Source organism: Coregonus lavaretus, assembly GCF_964263955.1.
Source record: "Coregonus lavaretus genome assembly, chromosome: 10".
In the NCBI taxonomy this organism is placed as follows: domain Eukaryota; kingdom Metazoa; phylum Chordata; class Actinopteri; order Salmoniformes; family Salmonidae; genus Coregonus; species Coregonus lavaretus.
The window spans coordinates 19,895,570-19,920,708 of record NC_139997.1 but is presented as its reverse complement, the minus strand read 5'-3'; the positions used below and the strand labels follow the sequence as shown (position 1 = coordinate 19,920,708).

At 42.6% G+C, this 25,139-nt stretch overlaps 1 protein-coding gene across 5 annotated transcripts; it reads right to left on the bottom strand.

The window, feature by feature from the left end:
* Window positions 1-25,058, bottom strand: LOC311135993 (hypoxia up-regulated protein 1-like). Of its 5 annotated transcripts, none has more exons than XM_084170042.1 (25): window positions 24,129-25,056; window positions 22,541-22,613; window positions 22,007-22,100; window positions 21,559-21,637; window positions 21,253-21,407; window positions 20,868-20,944; window positions 20,575-20,756; window positions 20,329-20,444; window positions 18,029-18,215; window positions 17,429-17,563; window positions 14,602-14,684; window positions 13,015-13,147; window positions 12,662-12,849; window positions 12,056-12,194; window positions 11,558-11,615; window positions 11,071-11,147; window positions 10,763-10,957; window positions 10,028-10,224; window positions 9,684-9,771; window positions 9,258-9,514; window positions 8,736-8,820; window positions 8,205-8,466; window positions 7,738-7,845; window positions 4,094-4,201; window positions 1-2,193 (listed from the first exon to the last, which is right to left on the bottom strand). In XM_084170042.1, exons 2-25 carry the CDS (start codon window positions 22,605-22,607, stop codon window positions 2,144-2,146), a joined length of 3,120 nt encoding a protein of 1,039 aa, XP_084026168.1. In that variant the 5' UTR covers window positions 22,608-22,613; window positions 24,129-25,056; the 3' UTR covers window positions 1-2,143. The 5 variants fall into 5 exon arrangements, with proteins under 5 accessions (XP_084026168.1, XP_084026166.1, XP_084026167.1 ...); XM_084170040.1 differs by lacking the exon at window positions 1-2,193 and having other exon boundaries at window positions 3,855-4,201; window positions 24,129-24,175; window positions 24,271-25,057; XM_084170041.1 differs by lacking the exon at window positions 1-2,193 and having other exon boundaries at window positions 3,855-4,201; window positions 24,271-25,058.
* Window positions 25,059-25,139: the final 81 nt, after the last annotated feature.

The window sequence follows — 25,139 nt, the reverse complement described above, 5'->3', positions numbered from 1 at the left end:
TTGTTTTCATCCACACAGTTTATTCAAGGAAATAGCACATGGGCATGGCTGGCTGGTCTAAACATGTCTAGGCTACTAGCCAGTGAGGAGGCAGGAAGGTTTTTAGTCCAAAGATGACTAGCAAATTTCAGGCTGAAATAAAAGCACTTATCCATATGAATATATCTGTGTAACCTACACATATAGCACTGCATGTTTAAATCGTTTATTTCAATTAAGGCATTGAAGGTCTGGTATTGGTTTTTGGAATTAAGGGTTATCTTCTTTGTTTAGGGACATGGACAAGTACAAATGGATGCTATATAATATCTAGTATAATCATAATATGTCACAATAAAAAATGACTACATATTTTGGTGTATTAGGGTTTCAAGGGCTCCTTTTCAATGTTGTCCATCAAATCATATTTTAAATGTTATATTTGCTATCCAGTTCTTTTTCTTAAAATGTCCCAGTCTTTACAAATATCGGTGTATAAAACCATACTCATTATAAACACTTGACATACCCTTTATACAAGTAAAATATAATAAATTACCCATTTTGTTTCCAATTATGGTCAAATCTTTCTTCATAATCTGTCCTGCTGGTCTTCAAATTGGGGTCAATTACACATTCACACAGACCATTCTGGAATTGAAACGCAATGAAATGGAGAGAAACCATTACTTTGATTATTTGATTTACAAAATCGACCCTAGCCCAGAGTTACAATGGTACCTTTGAAAATGTGTATTTGAAGACCCACCTCCTCTTATTTTTAAAGACAGATTGAGGGGAAAAAGAACACACATTCCACTGTTCATCACCCTGTCATAAAAAAAAAAAAAAAAAAAAACTTTTATTAACAGTTTCGAAACAAAACATTGTTGGCATCTCCCAATCCCGTTTTATTTAGTTTATTTCCCCCCCCCCCCCCTCACGCACCATCTGAGGTGATGCAAAGAACAGGAACCACACACTCTGCTAGATTCAAGCATCTTGAGACGTGGATAATATTATCTGCTTATTCTTCAGTCAGTGCAACACAGTTGAGCAGTCCTCAAATTCATACTGGCATCCATACACATCCATTTCACACCACACCAATTTTTTTATAATTTTTTTTCACCTACTGAACACAACCCATGGCAGCCCCAAAATTGCACCTTGGTGATTGAAGTAAGTTTACTGAACTATCTGTATTGAGTACAATCTATAGAGAAACTGCAAGTAAGTATTGCATATGAAGATAGATGTACTTTCATTGAAAAATATGTTTCCCTCATGCTAATTAATTGATTAATTGTCAGAAATATTAAGACCATGGAGAGAGGGTTCTGAAAAGCATAAAATATGGATTTTACGCCTATGAACACATTTAACGACTGGTCGTCAATATTATAATATTTGGATGACAAATAATTGCGCCTTTGTGGCATATTGTATACACACATCACGGATTGTTTATGCATTTTAAATCAGCCACAATACAAGGCATTAAACCGAGGAATTCAATATTCAAAGACAACTAAAACCCATTCCATTTCCCAAGAGGAGCATCCATTAGCTCCAGCCCCTTCGATATCTTTCCACACACACACACACACACACACACACACACGAAAACCCACAAAAAAATGAATGAAAGCAAGATTTGCGTAGAGAAAACAGAAGAGATGAGGATAACTGTGCTTGAGAGGACAAATCACAACAACCCTTACTGATCACAGAATGCGATTAACGATGCAATTTTTGACAGTGGTGCTGTGGAGGAAACATTGAGTCCTGTTATAATTAGTCCTACCAAAACTAAACATTTTGTATCAGGTACTTGTTCTGTTCTATGCAGGGCAATCATACAGTTGTCAAAATAAAGTTGTTTACATGTAGGAAAGTATACCTAAACCTTTAGGGCACGATAGTAGAATACAAACTTGAAGTCTTGTGGTCAGTTCATTCGATGGATATTCCAGGCTTCGTAAGTGCTCCTTGCTCACCATGTAAAAGTAAGAGGGGGAAAGATGTTTGGCGGCCGAGAAGGATGAAGATGAACAGAAAGTGAGAGGGGGAATAAGATAGTTCAGGGTGTCTGAGCTGATCCAATGACTTTCCGGTTAAACATTGTCAATAAATACAAATGAGATCTCTTCAGTTCCAGCTGTTATAACTCATCCCCTATGTGGTTTTCTGACTGGTTTTTCTCTGTTGGTTCTGAAAATTGGGAGGAGGAATACAATATTATACTCAAATACAGTGAGGGAAAAAAGTATTTGATCCCCTGCTGATTTTGTACGTTTGCCCACTGACAAAGAAATGATCAGTCTATAATTTTAATGGTAGGTTTATTTGAACAGTGAGCGACAAAATAACAAAAAAATCCAGAGAAACGCATGTCAAAAATGTTATAAATTGATTTGCACTTTAATGAGGGAAATAAGTATTTGACCCCCTCTCAATCAGAAAGATTTCTGGCTCCCAGGTGTCTTTTATACAGGTAACGAGCTGAGATTAGGAGCACACTCTTAAAGGGAGTGCTCCTAATCTCAGCTTGTTACCTGTATAAAAAGACACCTGTCCACAGAAGCAATCAATCAATCAGATTCCAAACTCTCCACCATGGCCAAGACCAAAGAGCTCTCCAAGGATGTCAGGGACAAGATTGTAGACCTACACAAGGCTGGAATGGGCTACAAGACCATCGCCAAGCAGCTTGGTGAGAAGGTGACAACAGTTGGTGTGATTATTCGCAAATGGAAGAAACACAAAATAACTGTCAATCTCCCTCGGCCTGGGGCTCCATTTAAGATCTCACCTCGTGGAGTTGCAATGATCATGAGAACGGTGAGGAATCAGCCCAGAACTACACGGGAGGATCTTGTCAATGATCTCAAGGCAGCTGGGACCATAGTCACCAAGAAAACAATTGGTAACACACTACGCCGTGAAGGACTGAAATCCTGCAGCGCCCGCAAGGTCCCCCTGCTCAAGAAAGCACATATACAGGCCCGTCTGAGGTTTGCCAATGAACATCTGAATGATTCAGAGGAGAACTGGGTGAAAGTGTTGTGGTCAGATGAGACCAAAATCGATCTCTTTGGCATCAACTCAATTCGCCGTGTTTGGAGGAGGAGGAATGCTGCCTATGACCCCAAGAACACCATCCCCACCGTCAAACATGGAGGTGGAAACATTATGCTTTGGGGGTGTTTTTCTGCGAAGGGGACAGGACAACTTCACCGCGTCAAAGGGACGATGGACGGGGCCATGTACCGTCAAATCTTGGGTGAGAACCTCCTTCCCTCAGCCAGGGCATTAAAAATGGGTCGTGGATGGGTATTTCAGCATGACAATGACCCAAAACACACGGCCAAGTCAACAAAGGAGTGGCTCAAGAAGAAGCACATTAAGGTCCTGGAGTGGCCTAGCCAGTCTCCAGACCTTAATCCCATAGAAAATATGCGGAGGGAGCTGAAGGTTCGAGTTGCCAAACGTCAGCCTCGAAACCTTAATGACTTGGAGAAGATCTGCAAAGAGGAGTGGGGCAAAATCCCTCCTGAGATGTGTGCAAACCTGGTGGCCAACTACAAGAAACGTCTGACCTCTGTGATTGCCTACAAGGGTTTTGCCACAAAGTACTAAGTCATGTTTTGCAGAGGGGTCAAATACTTATTTCCCTCATTAAAATGCAAATCAATTTATAATAATTTTTTTTACATGCGTTTTTCTGGATTTTTTTGTTGTTATTCTGTCTCTCACTGTTCAAATAAACGTAACATTCAAATTATATAGACTGATCATGTCTTTGTCAGTGGGCAAAAGTACAAAATCAGCAGGGGATCAAATGCTTTTTTCCCCTCACTGTATATATAGCAGCACAGTATTACATATGACTTGGTATAAAACCAAATTAAAGACAAAAGGAAAAGACTGAACAAAGCACTTCCTTTTCATAGATGCAGACAGTTGCTCCACCTTGAATGGAATGCCCAATTATATTCCTTTCCGTCAGATGCCCACTTATGTAGCGATAAATTGTAAGGCAACTGGGTACCAATTTGCACACGCAAAAAGGTAGTTGCCATGGCAGACGCTCTTGCTATGACAGACGTACCTGCACTTGCAGTTTTATCTGTAGGCTGTGATTGGCTGGGTGAGTCAGTGTTATGTCCAGTGGGCTCTTTGATGGGAGGTTCCTCTGGCTGCACCTCCTCAGTGCCTTCTGTTGAATGAAAACAAATGCCACCAATGAAAAGAGGGGACTGTGATTGATGATAAAATGTGTGTCTAAAAGGGATTATTGACAAAATCATCACACGTCATGTGAACAAGTCTGCAAAAACACTTCCTTTGCAAATTACACATGCATTACAGACGAACATCATTGCTGAGGAACCCCCTTCATTACGTACCAAACGGAATAACTTTTACAAACAGGGCGGGACTACCTGGATTTGTCCAATAAAACGCTCCATAACATTTTGCTACGGTGTGCCTTATTGAACATGACCACACACACACACGGAAAGTATTCAGACCTCTTCCCTATATCCACATTAGACTTCCCTTACAATGAATTAAATTATTTTCCCCATCGATCTACACACAATACCCCATAATGACAAAGCGAAAACAGGTTTAGACATTTTTGCAAATGTATTACAAATAACAAACAGAAATACCTTATTAACATAAGTATTCAGACCCTTTGCTATGAGACTCAAAATTGAGCTCAGGTGCAGATGGAAATCACTCCTCAGTAAAAAGGCACACGACAGCCCGCTTGGAGTTTGCCAAAAGGCACCTAAAAAGGACTCTGACCATGAGAAACAAGATTCTCTGGTCTGATAAAACCAAGACTGAACTCTTTGGCCTGAATGCCAAGCATCACACCTGGAGGAAACCTGGCACCATCCCTACGGTGAAGCATGGGTGGCAGCATCATGCTGTGGGGATGTTTTTCAGCAGCAGGGATGGGAGACTAGTCAGGATAGAGGGAAATATGAACGGAGTAAAGTACAGAAAGATCCTTGATGAAGACCTGCTCCAGAGTGCTCAGGACCTCAGACTGGGGTGAAGGTTCACCTTCCAACAGGACAACGACCCTAAGCACACAGCCAAGACAACACAGGAGTGGCTTCGGGACAAGTCTCTGAATGTCCTTGAGTGGCAGAGTCCATATTATGGCAAGAACAGCTCAAATAAGCAAAGAGAAACGACAGTCCATCATTACTTTAAGACATGAAGGTCAGTCAATCTGGAAAATTAAGAACTTTGAACATTTCTTCAAGTGCAGTCGCAAAAACCATAAAGCACTATGATGAAACTGGCTCTCATGAGGACCCCCACAGGAAAGGAAGACCCAGAGTTACCTCTGCTGCAGAGGATAAGTTAATTAGAGTTATCAGCCTCAGAAATTGCAGCCCAAATAAATGCTTCACAGAGTTCAAGTAACAGACACATCTCAACATCAACTGTTCAGAGGAGACTGTGTGAATCAGGCCTTCATGGTCGAATTGCTGCAAAGAAACCACTACAAAAGGACACCGATAAGAAGAAGAGACTTTGCTTGGGCCAAGAAACACGAGCAATGGACATTACATTTAAGTGATTTATCAGACGCTCTTATCCAGAGCGACTTACAGTTAGTGAGTGCATACATTTTCATACATTAGACCAGTGGAAATGTGTCCTTTGGTCTAGAGTCCAAATTTGAGATTTTTGGTTCCAACTGCTGCGTCTTTGTAAGACGCAGAGTAGGTGAACGGATGATCTCCGCATGTGTGGTTCCCACCGTGAAGCATGGAGGTGGTGTTATAGTGTGGGGGTGCTTTGTTGGTGACACGGTCTGTGATTTATTTAGAATTCAAGGCACACTTAACCAGCATGGCTACCACAGCATTCTTCAGCGATACGCCATCCCATCTGGTTTGGGCTTAATGGGACTATCATTTGTTTTTCAACAGGACAATGATCCAACACAACTCCAGGCTGTGTAAGGGCTATTTTACCAAGAAGGAGTGTGATGGAGTGCTGCATCAGATGACCTGGCCTCCACAATTCCCCGACCTCAACCCAATTGAGATGGTTTGGGATGAGTCGGACCGCAGAGTGAAGTAAAAGCAGCCAACTAGTGCTCAGCATATGTGGGAACTCCTTCAAGACCGTTGGAAAATAATTCCAGGTGAAGCTGGTTAAGAGAATGCCAAGAGTGTGCAAAGCTGTCATCAAGGCAAAGGGTAGCTATTTGAAGAATCTCAAATAAATCAAAATATTTTTTATGTTTAACACATTTTTGGTTACTACGTGATTCCATATGTGTTATTTAATAGTTTATATCTTCACTATTATTCTACAATGTAGAAAAGTCAAAATAAAAGAAAAACCCTTGAATGAGTAGGTGTTCTAAAACTTTTGACTGGTAGTGAGTGATTGAAAATATATATATATCACATGTACCATAACTTTGGCGTTTCTACACTTACATGCGACTTTATCAGTATACGAAGATCACATTGAAAAGTTGGGTTTAGATGCACAAAAGTCGCTTTGTGGTCTGATTGTGTTCAGATCTGGCTGACCACTTCAGGTGGTGGTCAGATTTGCATCGTTTGCGGCTTTCTCCTCAGTCTGGACTCAAATCAGGCTACCTACCTAAAGCACATATAGTGGGCGACGTCATCAGCACTCCTCCCACAAGTCTCCAGAAAACTTGTTTTGGGACCGAGGGGCACTTTTCATTATAACGAAGGAAATAAGTTCCTAGCGTGTGAAGAACTTCTTCGCTGGCCTCAAATGCTAGCCAGCTAGCTAATATTTAGAACAACTATTTTTTGTTTAGCTAGAGTTATGCTAACCCGTTTTGAAATCCTTTTAGCGTGGCTTGGTAGCTTGCTGGCTAGTTAGCTATAGTAGTTAGGTACTGCCATCAGTTGTTGTGTTATCATATTTAGCCTATTCCACCGTTTGTAGAATGCATACTGGCATTTGAATATAATGCGGAAAACAGGGAATCCGGACACACTGTGGACACATTTAAAATGTATGTGTAGACGTATGACGCGTTCGGAATTCCATGATCAGAACTCTATGATCAGAATACTAAAGATGCATGAACTGTCAAGTCTAGACATGGCCAGAAATGTGTTGCGTTTTTCCCCCTCTCTCCCACCTTTGTCTTTGGTCTCCAAAGATGTATGGCGGCCAAGGGGGATGAAGATGAACAGAAAGTGAGAAAGGAGGGGGAGGAGGGAATAAGACAGTTCAAGGTGTCTGAGCTGATCCAATGACTTTCCGGTTTTCAAAATAAAAAAGGCTGGAAAAACAGAACCAAAGCAACAAAATAGTTTTTTTTATATTTATATAAATAAATAAATTGTGGGAACGTGAACAATTAAACATTGTCAATAAATACAAATGAGATCTCTTCAGTTCCAGCTGTTATAACTCATCCCCTATGTGGTTTTCTGACTGGTTTTTCTCTGTTGGTTCTGAAAATTGGGAGGAGGAATACAATATTATACTCAAATATATATATAGCAGCACAGTATTACAAATATGACTTGGTATAAAACCAAAATAAGACACTTCCTTTTCATAGATGCAGACAGTTGCTCCACCTTGAATGGAATGCCCAATTATATTCCTTTCCGTCAGATGCCCACTTATGTAGCGATAACTTGTAAGGCAACTGGGTACCAATTTGCACACGCAAAAAGGTAGTTGCCATGGCAGACGCTCTTGCTATGACAGACGTACCTGCACTTGCAGTTTTATCTGTAGGCTGTGATTGGCTGGGTGAGTCAGTGTTATGTCCAGTGGGCTCTTTGATGGGAGGTTCCTCTGGCTGCACCTCCTCAGTGCCTTCTGTTGAATGAAAACAAATGCCACCAATGAAAAGAGGGGACTGTGATTACATTGTTGTCTAAAAGGGATCATTGACAAGATATCACACGTCATGTGAACTAGTCTGCAAAAGCACTTCCTTTGCCAATGACACATTCATTACAGATCATCATTGCTGAGGAACCCCCTTCATTACGTAACAAACGGAAGAACATTTACTAAAACAGGGAGGGACTACCTGGATATGTCCAATAAACAGTCCATACACTTAAATTAGTTTTAAAATGTTTTGCTACTGTGTGCCCTACTGAACATGACCCCTTTATATGAAGCACATGTACCATAACAGAAATGTGTTGGTTTTCCCCCCTCTCTCCCACCTTCGTCTTTGGTCTCCTCCTTGGGAAGTATGACTTTCTCCTCTGTGTTGCTGCTGTTGGCCTTGCTGCTGCTCTCTGAGGTGGTACTGTTGTTCTTGGCCTTGGGCTTGGCCTTGGGCTTGGCAAACTTGGCCTTGTTCAGCAAGTAGTTGACCTCGCGGTCCAGCAAAGACAGCTTGGACTCGATGTCTTTGGACAGCAGCAAGGGCCGCTCCGTGGGAGAACGTTTCTCCTGCTCAGCTACTGTGGTGTTCTTCCACGTCTGTGGAGGAGAGGCGGGTGAGGTGTTGGCGGTTAAAATAAAACAAAAAATGATAAAAGGTTATGATTTTTCTTTGGTCCACATTGACGACAAACGATGGACAACGAGGGCACTCAAAGTGAAACACTTCCATATAGATTGTTTTGAACAATGTCATCTAAAAATGGTGTAATTCCAAATTCCTGAGGTAATAATGGTAGATCAAAATAATATCATTGACAAATGCGATGACTAAAACAAATAGGAGTTTACGAAACATAACTACATACAGTGGTCTCGTTGATGACTTTTTCCAATGTCTTCAGCTCCACGTCAGTGAAGATTTGGTCGTCTTCTGGTATGAGTTTGGCGCTCCTTAAGGAAAAACCACAGAAGACCCATGTCAAATGGATGCATTTGTTAAACTCTGAAGCTAAGCAGGGTCAGTCCTGGTCGGTCGCTGGATGGGAAACCAGATGCTGCCGAAAGTGGTGTTAGAGGGCCAGTAGGGGGCACTCTTCCCTCTGGTCTAAGGAAGGAGATCCCAAATTCCCAATCTGGCCCTCATACCATTATGGCCACCTAATCATCCCCAGCTTCCAATTGGCTCATTCATCCCCTCTCCTCCCCCCTGTAACTCTTCCCCAGGTCATTGCTGTAAAAGAGAATATGTTCTCAGGCAACTAACCTGGTAAAAATAAGGGTAAATAAATAATAGATCTTTGGTCAGTTTTTCCATTGTCACCACTAATTGTTAAGGTTATGATTGGGGAAGCCGATCCTAGATCTCTAAGGGAGCTGCTGTGACCCACCTGAGGAAGAAGCTGGAGTGGTTGAGCATGCTCTCCAGGGCGGCCAGGTGGTCAGGCAACTTCCTGCGCTCCTCCACACGGAAGAACATGGCCTTGCACAGCTTCCGGAGCTCCTGCAGCTTCTCCCGCAACTCCTTGGTGGCCGCAGTGTAGCCATCCTCGTCCATCCAGGCCGACGCCTCACTCAGCTTGGCTGTGATGGCTTCTTTCTCTTCCTCCGACACCACCGCCTGGTACTCCTCCTGGTACATCTTGTCCTAATGGAGGGGGGAGATAATAAGGGGAGGGGGAGAGAATAAGGGGGGGGGGGGGGGGGGGGGGGGGAGGTGTAGGCTTTATAAACCTGTGTGAGAGAAAGAGAGAGCCAGAGCGAGAGAGCCAGACAGAGAATATACTGGTGTTGTACTGTAAGGGTGCTGTTCTAACCTGGGTCTCAAAAATGAATGCCTCAAGACTGTTTAGGGTCTTCTCCCTCTCCTGTTTCTCCAGGTCTCGATCAGTTAGGTCTTGGAGCCTGAAAGGAAGAAAACAAAAACATTATTATTGCAGCGAATTTGGAGGTTGCCGGGATTCAAACCTGGGTCTACGCGTCTGTCAAACAACTTAGCCATTACACCGAGATTCAAAACCTCTGAAGTCGCTAGGTGTTTGACAAGTCACGATGCTACATCAATATCATCATTATTATAGCTTGAAAAATCATTTCAGCTACCCCACCCTGCACATTTGAACCCGTCTAAAATGTCAGAAGGAAAGATAGAGCGACATACTTCTTGTTTGAGGAGGTGATGGCTTCCAAGCTAGGGTTAAGGATGTCGTTCACTTGGAGCTCCACTGCGACGTCCTCAGAGATCTTGGTTTTCTTCTGAGGCTTGGCTTTCTCCTCTGCCTCAGTCTTTGCCGCTTCCTCTGCTGCTTCCTCTGTCGTTTTCTCCTCTTCTCCGGATTTGGCTCCCTCCTTTTCATCCTGCTCGGAGAAAGATCATTTTTTAATAGTTCATGGAAACTTGTTTATTCAAGAGAGCCTCATTTACATCGTTTATTTTTAACCTTTATTTAACCAGGTAAGCCAGTTGAGAACAAGTTCTCATTTACAACTGCGACCTGGAAATGACAGTTATTTAATGTCCAATTCAAACAGAGAATGAGCTAAAACTAATTAATGTGAGGTTAGTATACACACACACCACTCATATCTGCTTTACTGACAACATTCTGTAACCAAATGTTCCATTCAACACTTAACATTTTGGAACGTTCATTAAACACAACAGCACTGAATACACCCCAAGTCTGCGCTAAACAAACCAGGGCCATGTTCAGAAGGCAAATATTGTGGAATGTTGCAGATAGAAATGTCATGAATAGAGCTGTCCAGATTCCTTATTCTACATGCCAGAGGAATTTTTGTTCTACATATTTCCATCTGAACATTCCACAATGTGGAACTAGGCCCAGCTACGTCCCAGGCATTTATGTGGAATCCAACTGAGCCAAGCTCTTACCTGAGGGTCAGCCTTGCTGTCCACTCCCTCAGTGTTCTCCTGGGTTGGGGCCTCCTCCTCCTGCTGTTTCTCCCCAGGCTCCTGCTTCTCTTCCTGGGGAGCAGCCTCCTCCTTCTCTTCCTGGGGAGCAGCCTCCTCCTTCTGGCCCTGCTCCTCCTGCTCCTTCCCAGCCTCCGGATGAACCTCTTCTTCATCCTGGATACAGAGACAATAGGGGAGAGGCAGAGAGAGTTAGACAGCCATGAACTAGTTTTAAGGAGGAACTCTGGAGCATGTTACATTAGGATGGTAATTTAGTAGAGGGTTACCTGAACTGCTTCTGTCACATTTGCATTGGGTTCCGAGGTGGCCCCTCCAAACAGGCTGGAAATGGTATTACCCAGTTCTGACAAGTCAAAAGAGAAAGCTCTAAATCATAGTCTCTTCCATGTCTTAATTCTAAGACAATAACCTGAACATTTTCGACACCAACCACTTATCGCAGGCATTTTGCTGATATCGTTCATTACGATAAGTGGCCTATACTAGAGAAATGTGAAGCTTGAAATTAAATAAGTTTGCTAATATGGGTGATTGTTGATGGTACAATTGATGGCTACAACAATCAAACTAGTAGCAGTATTTTAAAATATCATTTTTTTTAAACAGCGGTGCACATTAATGTTTTAAACTTATCGTTCTCTCATCAATTCAGGCAATCTATGGTGATTTTTGGCAGTCGCCCACCTCTACTATGATTATGACTAAAGGGGGTGATCAGATGTCAATTGATTACGATGTTAGCATAAAACCCACTTGTCAGAGTAGACTCCTCTTCCTTCTCCTCCACAACGGTCTCAAAGACAGACTCCACCTGAAGAAAACAACTATTAGTTAAAGCGATAGGTCAAATAAAATCATAGCTAAAACCACCACATCGATTACCCCAAAACAATGGAGTTCAATAGTGTCTAAATCAACTCAAAATCACTTCAAACCAAGCCAATTTCAATTGGGTTTATGTGGGTAGATTTAAAACCTCAGAGATACAAACACGATGGGAATTTAGGTTTTACATTTTTTTTTTTTTTAGTTAAATTTACTTTTTACATGTACTTACAAAATGCATCAAACCCTTAATGTAAATATAAAATATTATTTTGATGTATTTTGCAACCATCTTGAAAATGTAAAATGCCTGATGCGTTTTGTATTTGAGGTTTATTTGTACTTCCAGAAAGGAGTGCCATAAGCATTAGAGGGTTGCACTGATGCATATAATTCCCATTCGATAAGTAATTCTATGGTGCTGACCCGGTCCAGGAGGAGCACGCCACTCTCGTCCATGTTGAAGTGGGCCTTGATGCCCTTGGACTCAGCATCTGTGTGCTTCTTGAAGCTGCTGCCCACCCCAGACAGCTGCACTGTGGTCAGGTTGAGAGAGCCAAACACACTGGTGGAAGAAAGAAAAGACAGACAAAAAATATATTAAAATAAAAAAAAATCAGACCCCCTCCCCCCAAGTGAACTCATCTGATGATAACTGAATGTTAATGCAACATAACAGGTAAGTTTGGGCTGTTTGTCACTTCCATTACAATTCAATCTGCTTTATTTGTCCCCTTAGGCAAATTCTATTAGGACTATAGCCACTGACAAACTAATGCTGCTATAGTATATCCTTAATTTTCCAGGCTGTCTACATAAAACATTTTCAGACCTTGCTGTTTGACCGCATTGGCTCACAGAGTGGGGTAAATCTATGGGCCGATTTCCTGGACACAGATTAAATCAAGTCTTGGGCAAAAAAAAAATTATTCCCCATTGAGCATGGTTTTTAGTCCTAGGCTTAATCTGTGTCCAGGAAGCTGGCCCTAAATTCCTACCTATTAAACCCAACTTTATTGGAGAGGTGCTCACCTGAGGTCTTCCTGGCCCAGGAAGCTGAGATCTCCGTAGTTGATGTAGAAGGCAAAGTCGTCAGTGTAGCGGTTGAAGGTGATTACCTTGCGCTGGGGGTAGGGGGCCATCCTCTGGAACAGGATACGCTTGTTGTGCTTCAGGCTCCTGGAGCCATCCTCCTCCTCCATCTCCCTTGTGAACTCCACCTGGAGAGTGAGAGACAGATACAGCTGTATGCCACAATCCAAAATGAATTAAAAAAGATGAGCACCATATGATATCCAGTTTTGTGGTGCTTAGCTTTTCCATTCATTTTGGATGTGGTTTTTTAAAAAGGGGTGGGTTTCAATGTTAAGAGTGGGATGTGTTACCTGGATCGGGAAAATAGCTGCCTCTCTGACCAGGAAGGGTTTGACTTTGAAGGCCTTGCTGAGGGCAGCGGCCTGGTACACGGCACCCATGGCTGCAGCCTCGTCTGCGTTGATGTTCTTCCCTAGCTCCTCTCTACACACACAGTCAGTCAGGTCAAAGTGATATTTCACTCCAAGAACAAGGTTGGCCAGAGACTTTTTCAGACCTCAAAAGCAGTCAAATGGTTTGTATATCGAACTACATGCCTCAACCAATGTTCCCTCTAAGCTGCGGACAGCCCGAGACTGCCACGCAGAAGAAATATCAGGCCACGGAGAGGAGCACGAGATTGAACTTCTCTCAACTTTCTAGAGTTTTCCCTCTTAGTTAACACTATCAACGTTTCCCTTTTTTTGCTGTAAGCAGAACGCGTCGGAGTAGGATTCTATTGCGCATACTCAGCCCGTACTCTACACAGAGCGGTGCGGCATAACCAATCAAAGCTGCAGTAGGCCTATATGCAAATCGACCATTGCCATATATGGATCTGTGCCATTACTTTGAACTGGACTGTGTTTACAGCTGTGGACATGAGTAGATGTGCTTGTTTTGAGATCAATGCAAGTGCTGCATGTAGCCACGTGTGCACATTTTGTTCATATCCTTTGCTAGTTAGTGAGTTATAGCTAATTTCTAGTCAGCAATGGGGGAGTGATTGGTTCCTACAAGAGCATAAAACGTGTACATTTCTAGACATATTTGAGAAGCGAGTCAGGTAAAGAGCTTTTTTTTGTCTTAAAAGGGGCAGAGTTGTATTTTGAGAGAAGCTTGAATAAGCTACGTAGGCAATAGGCAGATGGTAGCATAATTTGTCTGATTCTCTATAATAATGGTATGGGAACAATAATACATTTATATTTTGTAAAGTGGTTTCTTACATCAAACACCACAACAACATTTTTCAGTCACCTCCTTGTCTGAAGGACAACTACAAACAGGTTAATGTCAAGCCCTGCATGTTTTTTTTCCAAAAGTCTCATGGAATGTAGGCCTACATTGAACACCACACATTGGCTGCTACTGGCGGAACGATAGAACAGCTATTTCCATGTTTAAATGTTATGGGATGCATTTTCGCAATTGTTTTTGATGGTAGGCCACTCTGGTAGGCCTACTACATTATGATCAAATAGCCACAGTAGCCTACTTGGCCACTGTTAAAACTAACTTAAAACGGGTACAGCCGGAAGTTCCACAGACTTTTCACAACGTTCAAGTTTACAGCCAGCAGACCTGAAATCTGCTCAGTGGCGAGACATTTTTTTGAGGGAACATTGGCCTCAACTCCAAATAGATAAGAAAATAAACATTTTCATATTCATTTGCAATTAAGGCATATCTAGCTGGATCTACACAACAAATGGTGTACGCCTAAGAACGTGAACTCTTCTTGAAAGTTAGATTTGGGATCTGAATAGCCTTTTAAGCCTTTTCATCCCAGGTGGAGCTTTGCCAACTTGTGAGTTACATGTCCCTCATGTTTGTTTTTCCTGTAGTGTAGAGCCCCAGGTATTGACAGTGTTGAGTGAAACTGTTGACATACTTACTTCCCAACGGCTTTGAGCAGCACTTCCTGCACCTTAGGCACTCGGGTGGAGCCACCCACAAGGATCACCTGCTCGATCTCGTCCTGTTGGAAGACAATGTTGGAAGATATCCTTACAGTATTTGCAAATAAACAAACAGAAGGCTTGACATGCCGAAACATGTCAAGAGTTAACCCCCTAAGGTCGATGTCCATGCCCTCGCAGAAATGTAATTAGCAGAATACAACAATCCCCATAACAATCTGTCAGTTTAAGCTAGAGATATGTTTTTGGATGGGTCTCAATCCACCACATCCACCGATGTCACACTTCCACATCTGCGGTGAAAGGTAACAGAGCTAGAGCGGTGTTTGTCAGACCATGAGACATCCTGAAAAATCGGTCTTCTCACAAAATCGTCTGAACGGGTTGGCCTACAAACTACACTGAACAAAAATTATAAACGCAACACGTAAAGTGTTGGTCCCATGTTTCATGAGCTGAAATAAAAGATCCCAGAAATGTTCCATATGCACAAAAAGCTTATTTCTCACAATTTTGTGCACAAATTTGTTAAGAGTATTTTTCCTTTGCCAAGATAATCCATCCAACTGACAGGTGTGGCATATCAAGAAGCTGATTAAACAGCATGATCATTACACAGGGGCACCTTGTGCTGGGAACAATAAAAAGGCCACTATATAAATGTGCAGTTTTGTCACACAACACAATGCCACAGATGTCTCAAGTTGAGGGAGCATGCAATTGGCATGCTGACTGCAGGAATGTCCACCAGAGCTGTTGCCAGAGAATTGAATGTTCATTTTAGAGAATTTGGCAGTACATCCAACCTGCCTGACAACTGCCGACCACGTGTACCCATGCCAGCCCAGGACCTCCACATCCGGCTTCTTTACCTGCGGGATCTGAGACAAGTCACCCAGATAGCAGATGAAACAGAGGAGTATTTCTGTCTGTAATTAGAGAATTTAGCAGTACGTCCAACCGGCCTCACAACCGCAGACCATGTGTACGGCGTTGTGTGGGCGAGCGGTTTGCTGATGTCAACATTGTGAGCAGAGTGCCCGATGGTGGTGGTGGGGTTATGGTATGGGCAGGCATAATCTACGGACAATGAACACAATTGCATTTTATCGATGGCAATTTTAATGCACAGATACCGTGATGAGATCCTGAGGCCCATTGTCGTGCCAGTCATCCGCCGCCATCACCTCATGTTTCAGCATAATGCACGGCCCCATGTCGCAACGATCTGTACACAATTCCTGGAAGCTGAACATTCCCTAGTTCTTCAGTGGCCTGCATACTGTCCTTCCATGGACTGCATGTTTGGGATGCTCTGCGTCGACTTGTACGACAGCATGTTTCAGTTCCCGCCAATATCCAGTAACTACGCACAGCCATTGAAGAGGAGTGGGACAATATTCCACAGGCCACAATCAACAGCCTGACCAACTCTACGCGAAGGATATGCGTCGCACTGCATGAGGCGAATGGTGGTCACACCAGGGCATGGATCAGAAAACCAGTCGTACCCTTTTTCTTTTTTTTACAGTATCTGTGACCAACAGATGCATATCTGTATTCCCAGTCATGTGAAATCCATAGATTAGGGCCTAACACACTTATTTCAATTGACTGATTTCCTTATATGAACTGTAACTCAGTAAACCCTTTAAAATTGTTGCGTTTATATTTTTGTTCAGTATATTATGACCCCTCTATGGAAAGATGAGACTCTACGTTTTGCTCTACAACCCCCACAAGCATCTTGGGACTTGTCTGAAGTCGATACAGCCGATCTGAAGTTCTGTCTGTAGCGTCTAAACAGTTTGGGCTACACACACTAATATCAACCCTCTGTGCAAAGGTGAGACTCTCACGAACATGTCGGTTGTTTTGCTCTAGGACGCCCACAGGCCTCACAAGACTTGTTGAAGGTCTCCCGGTACCAGTTTAATTAATGGAAGTATATATGGTTTAGTGCCAAAATAAAGGGGTTAAATATGTCCCCCAAATAATTGTGTTTCCTGTTGTGTCTTATCTCTCTCCTTTAGATTGTTTTTTTTTTTTGGGGGGGGGGGGGGGGGGGGACGGGACTATCTGTTGTTCCATTTATTGAATCTGTTATTCAATGTGTTTGTATGGTCTAATAGCAGCAAGGCCAAAACATGTTTTTCTTAATCAAATATTGTTTCTTTATATTTTTTTGATACTTCAAGGGGTCTTAAATTCAAAATTAAAATGATCCTTGGTATGACCTTCTTAAAATAATTTCATTTAGTTAGTAGAACTCCATCTCCCCCGGCTTAGACTCTTATGGGTTAAGATACTGTGCCATGAACACAATAAAGGATATTTAATATCAAACCTACATCAAAGTGCAACGTTTCGTTCCCATAGACCTCAGGCATCAACTATTCTACTTCAGTTTTTGATTCTACTACGCAACTGTGATAGGATGTTAAGAGAAGACTTTATCCTAAGGAGCATAGCCATTCCACAGATCCAGGGTCTTGTGAAGTTACAGTGTGATCTTTTTGATACTGCTATTTTCCTTTGTCTTTTTGTGGGTCAATTGATGCTTTTGTCTGCGTCGTTGTTTGTGCAAGTTTCCCCCAAGATGTAAAATAAAGTTAGTGATTGATTAACTAAAAGATCAATTGAGAAACAAGTGTCATGTTCGTTAGGGCACACAATGGAAAATGTTTTACGTTTTGCAACGGAAATTGAAAATGAAATTTCCTTATTGGACAAATCCAGGGAATCCCTTCCTGTTTCAGTCCATTTGGTGCCTAATGAATACACACAAGCTGTGGTGACTCACCAGGGTCATCTCTGCAGAGCTGAGGGCCTCCTGTACGGGGCCAGGCACTCTCTCAAACAGGTCAGCACACAGGGCCTCAAACTCCACACGGGTCACCTTGGCCTTGAAGTCCATGTCATCCAGCAGCCCTTCCACCTGAACAACAAAGCGAGAGTATATTTGGTTTACATGTACAGTATTACACATCTACAGTAGAACACTATGGGTGACAGTAACACTGACAGTGCAGCATAGAGTTAGTGCAGCAATAAACATACGTTTCCCCAATTGAATGGGTGCTTACTTTCAGGTCTAACAATACTACACACCCGACACCGAACACCACCATTACATAAGAGACGTTACCAAAAAATACCATATTTCTCTAAATGTGCAGAACGGTGTAAGACGGGAAGTGACAGGGAATGGAAGGATAAAGAAGCAATGTGATGGCTTCACCTGTGTAATTATTTTACAAGGTTACTCATCTACAGTAGAACACAATGGGTGACATAGGAGTAGCCGGGCAACTACTCAACTGCAGCAAAGGTAAGGGGAATGATGTAAGACAGGTGTGAAAGATACTAAATAAATAAAAGGGGTCAGCGAAGGTCCCGTCACCTGTGCCATGAATTCGGCGTTAGCGCTCAGCACAGTCTTGAGTCTTTGGGCCTCCTTGAGAAGCTTGGCCATGGCACGGTGGTTCTCCCTCACATCCTTCTTGGTCTTCTTCTGCTTGTTGAACAGCTTGGCCAGGTGGTCCTGCAGCCGCAGCTCCATCTCAAAGCCTCCCAGAGAGCGGTCAAACCTTGCCAGAGATGGAGAACATCCGTTAGGTCAGGAACATTTTTGAGAAATGTGCTTGTAATAGCTCCACCATAAGTATTGGGACAGTGACCCAGTGTTGTTTTGGCTCTGTACTCCAGCACTTTGGATTTGAAATGATACAATGACTGAGGTTAAGTTGCAGACTGTCAGCTTTAATGTGAGGGTATTTTCATCCATATTGGGTGAACCGTTTAGAGATGATTGCACTATTTGTACATAGTCCCCCCCCGCCATATTATTAGGGGACCAAAAGTATTGGGACAAATTCACTTATACGTATATTTTGGGGGGGTATAATATTTTTGTAATTGTAACTTTCTCACGACTCAGTCAGGATTATCCGTAATCATGGTATCATCCACATGAATGTAGAAGTGTTTAGAAACATTCTATACATATTTACAATAAAATGACAATACATTATTTACCATTCATTTCTATTGGGCACAAAATAATCTGAAACAACCTAAACAGCAAATGCATCCAACAAATTTGTAGTCATAAGCTTGGGCCGCTCAAGGACATTCAGAGACATGTCCCGAAGCCACTATTGCGTGGTCTTGGCTGTGTGCTTACGGTTGTGGTCCTGTTGGAAGGTGAACCTTCACCCCAGTCTGAGGTCCTGAGCTGGTTTTCATCAAGGATCTCTGTACTTTTGCGCCGTTCATCTTTCCCTCGATCCTGACTAGTCTCCCAGTCCCTGCTGCTGAAAAACATCCCCACAGCATGACGCTGCCACCACCATGCTTCACCGTAGGGATGGTGCCAGCTTTCCTCCAAACGTGACGCTTGGCATTCAGGCCAAAGAGTTCAATCTTGTTTCTCATGGTCTAAGAGTCTTTAGGTGCCTTTTGGCAAACTCCAAGCAGGCTGTCATGTGTCTTTTACTGAGGAGTGGCTTCCGTCTGGCCACTCTACCATAAAGGCCTGATTAGTGGAGTGCTGCACTGATAGTTGTCCTTCTGAAAGGTTCTTCCATCTCCACAGAGGAACTCTGGAGCTCTGTCAGAGTGACCATTGGGTTTTGGTCACCTCCCTGACCAAGGCCCTTCTCCCCCGATTGCTTAGTTTGGCCGGGCAGCCAACTCTAGGAAGAGTCTTGGTGGTTCCAAACTTCTATTATTTAAGAATGATGGAGGCCAGTGTGTTCTTGGGGACCTTCAAGGCTACAGAAATGTTTTGCTACCCTTTCCCAGATCTGTGCCTCAACACAATCCTGTCTCGGAGCTCTACAGACATTTCCTTCGACCTCATGGCTTGGTTTTTTCTCTGACATGCAATGTCAACTGTGGGACCTTATATAGACAGGTGTGTGCCTTTCCAAATCATGTCCAATCAATTGAATTTACCACAGGTGTACTCCAATCAAGTTGTAGAAACATCAAGGATGATCAATGGAAACAGGACACACCTGAGCTCAATTTCAAGCCTCATAGCAAAGGGACTGAATACTTATGTAAGTAAGTACATTTCTAAAAACCTGTTTTCACTTTGTGATTATGGGGTATTGTGTGTAGATTGATGAGGAAAATGTTTTATTGAATACATTTTAGAATAAGGCTGTAAAGTAAGGAAAAAGTCAAGGGGTCTGAATATTTTCCGAAGGCACTGTAACTGAATTTGTACCAATACCGTCGGTCCCCTAAAATGGGGGGGGACTATGTACAAAAAGTTCAGTTCACCCGATATGGATGAAAATACCCTCAAATTAAAGCTGACAGACTGCACTTTAACCTCAGTCATTCTATCGTTTCAAATCCAAAGTGCTGGAGTACAGAGCCAAAACATCAACAAATTGTGTCACTAACCCAATACCTTTGTAGCTCAGCTGGTAGAGCATGGCGCTTGCAACGCCAGGGTTGTGGGTTCGATTCCCACGGGGGGCCAGTATGAAAAATGTATGCACTCACTAACTGTAAATCGCTCTGGATAAGAGCGTCTGCTAAATTACAAAAAATGTATATGGAATGAAAACACAAAACCAGTATTTATTTCATATTGATCAGTGCAGAGGTCAAGGTGTGTGCTTTCCCCAACATCCTGTGTTGCAGTGTGTGTGTGTAAATGTGGGTATACAGGTCCTTTTGTCTCACCCCACTCCTCGTATCTGGAGCTGTGGCTGGGTACCCGACTCTTTGGTCTTGACCGTCTGGTACGTGACGATGGTTGCTGTTGTGCTGCCTGAACCCATGTCATAGAACATAATGTTCTGTAGAGCGAGACAACAGGCAAGAGGAATATAAGACTAGGGTTACACAAAGCAACTTACTAGTTGATTCTCAATTGACCAACCTAGTTAAATAAAAAACACAAATGTAAAAGCAGCCTAGTTAGTGCACCTGAGCTGTGCTGTTGATGTCTTTTCTCCTGAAGACGCCGTAGTTGAGCGCCACCGCCGTGTTGTCGTTGATGAGCTGAAGGACTTTAACACCTGCCATCTGTGCGGCCTGCAGGACTGCTCTGCGCTCTGCCTGATTGAAAAAGGCCGGGACGGTGATCACTGCATCTTTGATGGGCTGCTCTGTAAGCGAGAGTAAAATACATTCCGTAAAGGGGACATCAAAATAATTGTATAACACAAAATGTTGAAAAATGCCAACCTTTCCCCCATTCTACTATTGAACAGACAAACCTGCAAAGTCCTGAGCCAGTCCACGTGAATAGTTCAAAACCATGCCCAGGAGCTCCTCTGGAGAGTACTGCATTTCTCTGCAGGAAAACAGAGCAGACATTAGAACCAATCACTCTTATCCACAACTACAGCATAGGACATAGTGGATCAATGACATTGTCACAGGCTGTTTAAAATGTTCCATTTGGGCAGTATGCAAAGGAACGTCGTACACTGAACCAATAAGTTCATGGGTCAGCATTTTGCCCCTCATCGGTAATAGCCCATAGACTTCAGTATTATTAGTACTCTTCAACAGTACTTCAACAACGAATCACTTGGCTCAATCACCTACTGCTAAACAAAGGAAAAGGGAACCAATGAGAGGAAATCAGATATGACTTACTCTGAGTTGCTAAAGAGAACTGTGCCCCGACTCTCATCTTTCCCCAGATGGTGCTCGGGGAAGCGTTTCTGATAGACCGCCACCTGTGGGTTGTCATGTTTCTTGCCAAGGAGGCTCTGAAGATGCCTATAGACAAATTTGGGGTTCTTCACAGACTGTGGGAGAAAAAAATCCAAATCCATGTCAGTGTAGATATGAATTAATTAACTTTATTGATTCCCATGGGGGAGTACAGAGTACTAACTGTATGATACAGACATTTTAAAATGTGTGACCTGGTAGGTTACCTACGACAAAGTGTCTTACCACTCCCAATGCACTGTCTCCAAAAAGTCTCTCATTTTCTTTTAAACACACAGCTATTGGCGTTTTCCTCCTGGACTCCCTGTGCCACACAAAGAAGGAAAAGACAGACTATTGAAACATGTTAAAGCTTTGAGAATGCATTTTTTAAATCATCTTTATCATGACCTGACCCTTAGTTCTCTCCCACAAATGTTCAGTTACCCAATTTTCATTCACCATTCAGCACACTTGGCACAGGCCCATTTAGGTATTTCCATGTTAACATACATTGTAAACACTAAAGAACAACAGCTAGCTTACTCAAACATTAGCGATGAGTATGGATATTAACAGTTATGAACACATATCAAACAAACATGAAACAGAATAGGGATTTCCATCTAAAAGCACAAAGTCCTAAACCCATTGTGATGACATGGTTAGAGACAATGAAAATGGCAATACTCACTTGTTTAGAGCAATCTCCATTGGCACGCCAGGTTTTACTATCGCTACTTTCATCCACTCACTGCCCAGGTCAACTGACATGACTGCAACAGAGGCTTTATGGACAGAATAATGGGTATGATTATTCCATTACCTGTACTTTTGTAATAACAAAATGATGATTACACATTTTAAGTGAGACAATACTAAAGGTGATTAGCCTCAACGATTTCTCACTGACTACAGTGGTATGGTGGCAATGTGAGTGATTAATATCAAAACATTTGACAAGTCCTTTGCATCAGTTGACATTGAACTTAAATCAATGTTCACCCGTGCATCAGTAAATTAATGTGTGTAAATAGGTACAAATATGGACAATGCATCATATTGTGATGTGATTAACTATATTCTCTGCATGTGTCCATTCTCTTCACACACTCAAAATGGAGGCATTCAGATTTACGTTGAAATTTGAATTTGGTGTTAGGAGAATCTGCCGGTGCTTGATGCGGGCAGGTGTCTTGGATGGAATAACCATGTGTAGTGTTAGTACCCGTTTGTGAAGGCAGCAGTGCCAGGACAAGGCAGAAGAGAGCCCATAATGTCAGCTTCCTCCTCATGGTGACCTGTACACACAAAACAGAACAAAAACATAGATTTTCAAATGCTAACAGCAGCCTTCCTGGTGACATGGTAAGTGTGCTTAAGAAATAATTGGTTCATTATTTTGAGATACATTCTCCTATACTGTTTTTGCATCCTGTACAAAGCCACTTGCTACAAATGTTGTCATTTGTTTTAAAAGTCTTCTTCGGCGATCAAATATCCATTTGGAATGATTTTGGGAAACGCTGCTCTAGAGCAGGGGTTCCCAAAGTTTTTCACTCAGGCCCCCCTTCCAGAATTGGGGAACATCCCGATGCACTACACAATTTCAAAATTGCACCTTGTGCCTTCTACTATTACAATTTGAAAGCCGGATTGAGTTCCAAAAAATTCCTGCCACCCCAGTTTGGGAACCACTGCTCTAGAGCAGTAAGTAAGGTAACACGGTCATCTCAAAGATGCCTCCTGTCCTTGTGTGTCCATTCCTTCACCTGCACTGTCGAACAGGAGGAGAGGTGAAAGCAAATGCCTGGTGGTCATACACCATATTGATTTCACCTATATGAAACTATTTTCATACCAGTGCAGAAGTGGGAAGTCCACTTGAATATTTAGATAATGCTCTGCCATTACTCTTCAGCACCTCATAAGGGTTCTTTAGACGTCACAGTTCCAAACTCTAGGTGGGGACAATATGCCACCTTCACTGTCCAGGGGTATTCAGGTAACTGGATGTTTCATGACTCATGCCCTTTGATCTTGAACGTGCAATCCATCTAATTAGCCTGAGAATAGATTAGTTCTGTGACTGTTAATTGAAGTGCTGATGGCAAGTCCCGTGTAGCTCAGTTGGTAGAGCATGGCGCTTGCAACGCCAGGGTTGTGGGTTCGATTCTCACGGGGGGCCAGTATGAAAATGTATGCACTCACTAACTAAGTCGCTCTGGATAAGAGCGTCTGCTAAATGACTAAAATGTAAGTCAGGAAGCATGATGACAACGTGAGGCAATACTTTTTCTAACTACGGACTAGGGCACGTTTTACGAAATGAAGGATATATAGGCTAGTTAATGTCTATTTCAAGTGTCAAACAGCAAACTAATGGCTATATAGCATGCAGTTGTTCATATTCAAATACACGAACGTAGAAACTTCTAGCCCCATCATGGAGCACTGGCGTACAGTATGAATGATATGGACGCCCAGCGCAGGTGATGCCTTGACCATTCATTGAAAAACAAAAAGCAGTCTTGGGTTCTGGAAACGGGTTCCGTCTACTAGTTAGGTAACGTTAACTAGTTACAATACAAATAATGCTTTTTAGAAACACAGCTAGCTAGAACACACCTTTAAAATCCCTCAACCATTTCATTTGAAATGAGGCTATGTTAGCAAATAACGGGTAGCTACGACTGCTTCAATGGACCAATGAGCAACCGCATTTGCAAGTAATTAGATAGAATATAATGGAAAAACAATTACTTAACTAGCTAACTAGGCACCTTGATGACTGACCTGACAGACCAGAACCTTACCTTCTCCACTCCAGCCAGCAGCAGTTCAGTTTTTTGAAGCAGGCTGGCTTAAACAAAAATATCAACAAAATGAAAGAGCACGCCTTTACTTGCAGAAAGCTAAAACGGTCTATCTCGTATTATTTAGGTGTATGCTTCTTACTGTTGGCTTGATCTATTGACTGGAAACCTCTTCGTAGCCACACTAATAAAGGTTTCTTGATATTTTCCCCCTACTATCACCGGCTTGTTCTCGCCATAGGGCCCAGAACGCGGCGTGATCTCATTGGATCCACTCGAGTCGGTCGTCAGTAGTTACCACAGACACAAAGTCATAAACCCCGCCTATATCTACAATGCATCTTATTTAAATTTGATTTAAACCTGACCTTAACCACACGGCTAGCCTTATGCCTAACCTTACATTAAGACCAAAAAGCAAATGTTTGCTTTCATTACTTTTTACCATATAGCCGATTTTGACTTTGTGGCTGTGCTATATAGTGGAAACCACTAGAATCGTTGTTCCGCGAGGACAAAAAAGCACATTTTTGCTTTTATGACTTTGTACGATATAGCCGATTTTGACTTTGTGGCTGTACTATCTAGTGGAAACCACTAGAGTCGTTGTTCCGCGAGGACAGCGCTGACCCTGTGACCCACCCACAGATGGTGTTTTCAAAACAACTGGGGACTCGGAAAAACGAGGTGGAATCAGGACGTCAGTGATATTCAGGTCGGAAAGAGTTCTAGAGAGAAGCCCGAGTTCCTGATGGTTCTAAACGATTTTCACTAGTCGGAGCTCGTTTTTCCCCTGGTCCCAGTTGTTTTGAACGCACTGAAGACGGAAGTAGGAGATGTCCGATTTCCCAGTTGTTAGTAATGCGGCAAGAGCCAGTCTTCCAAGTTCCAGGTTCTGCAGAGTGATAGGTCCACGTGCAGTGATGGCTGTCGAGAACAAACCTTTGTCAATATGTGATTGGTCCACGTTCAATTAATGGGCGTAAATTGTAGGACAACATTGTATTAAGG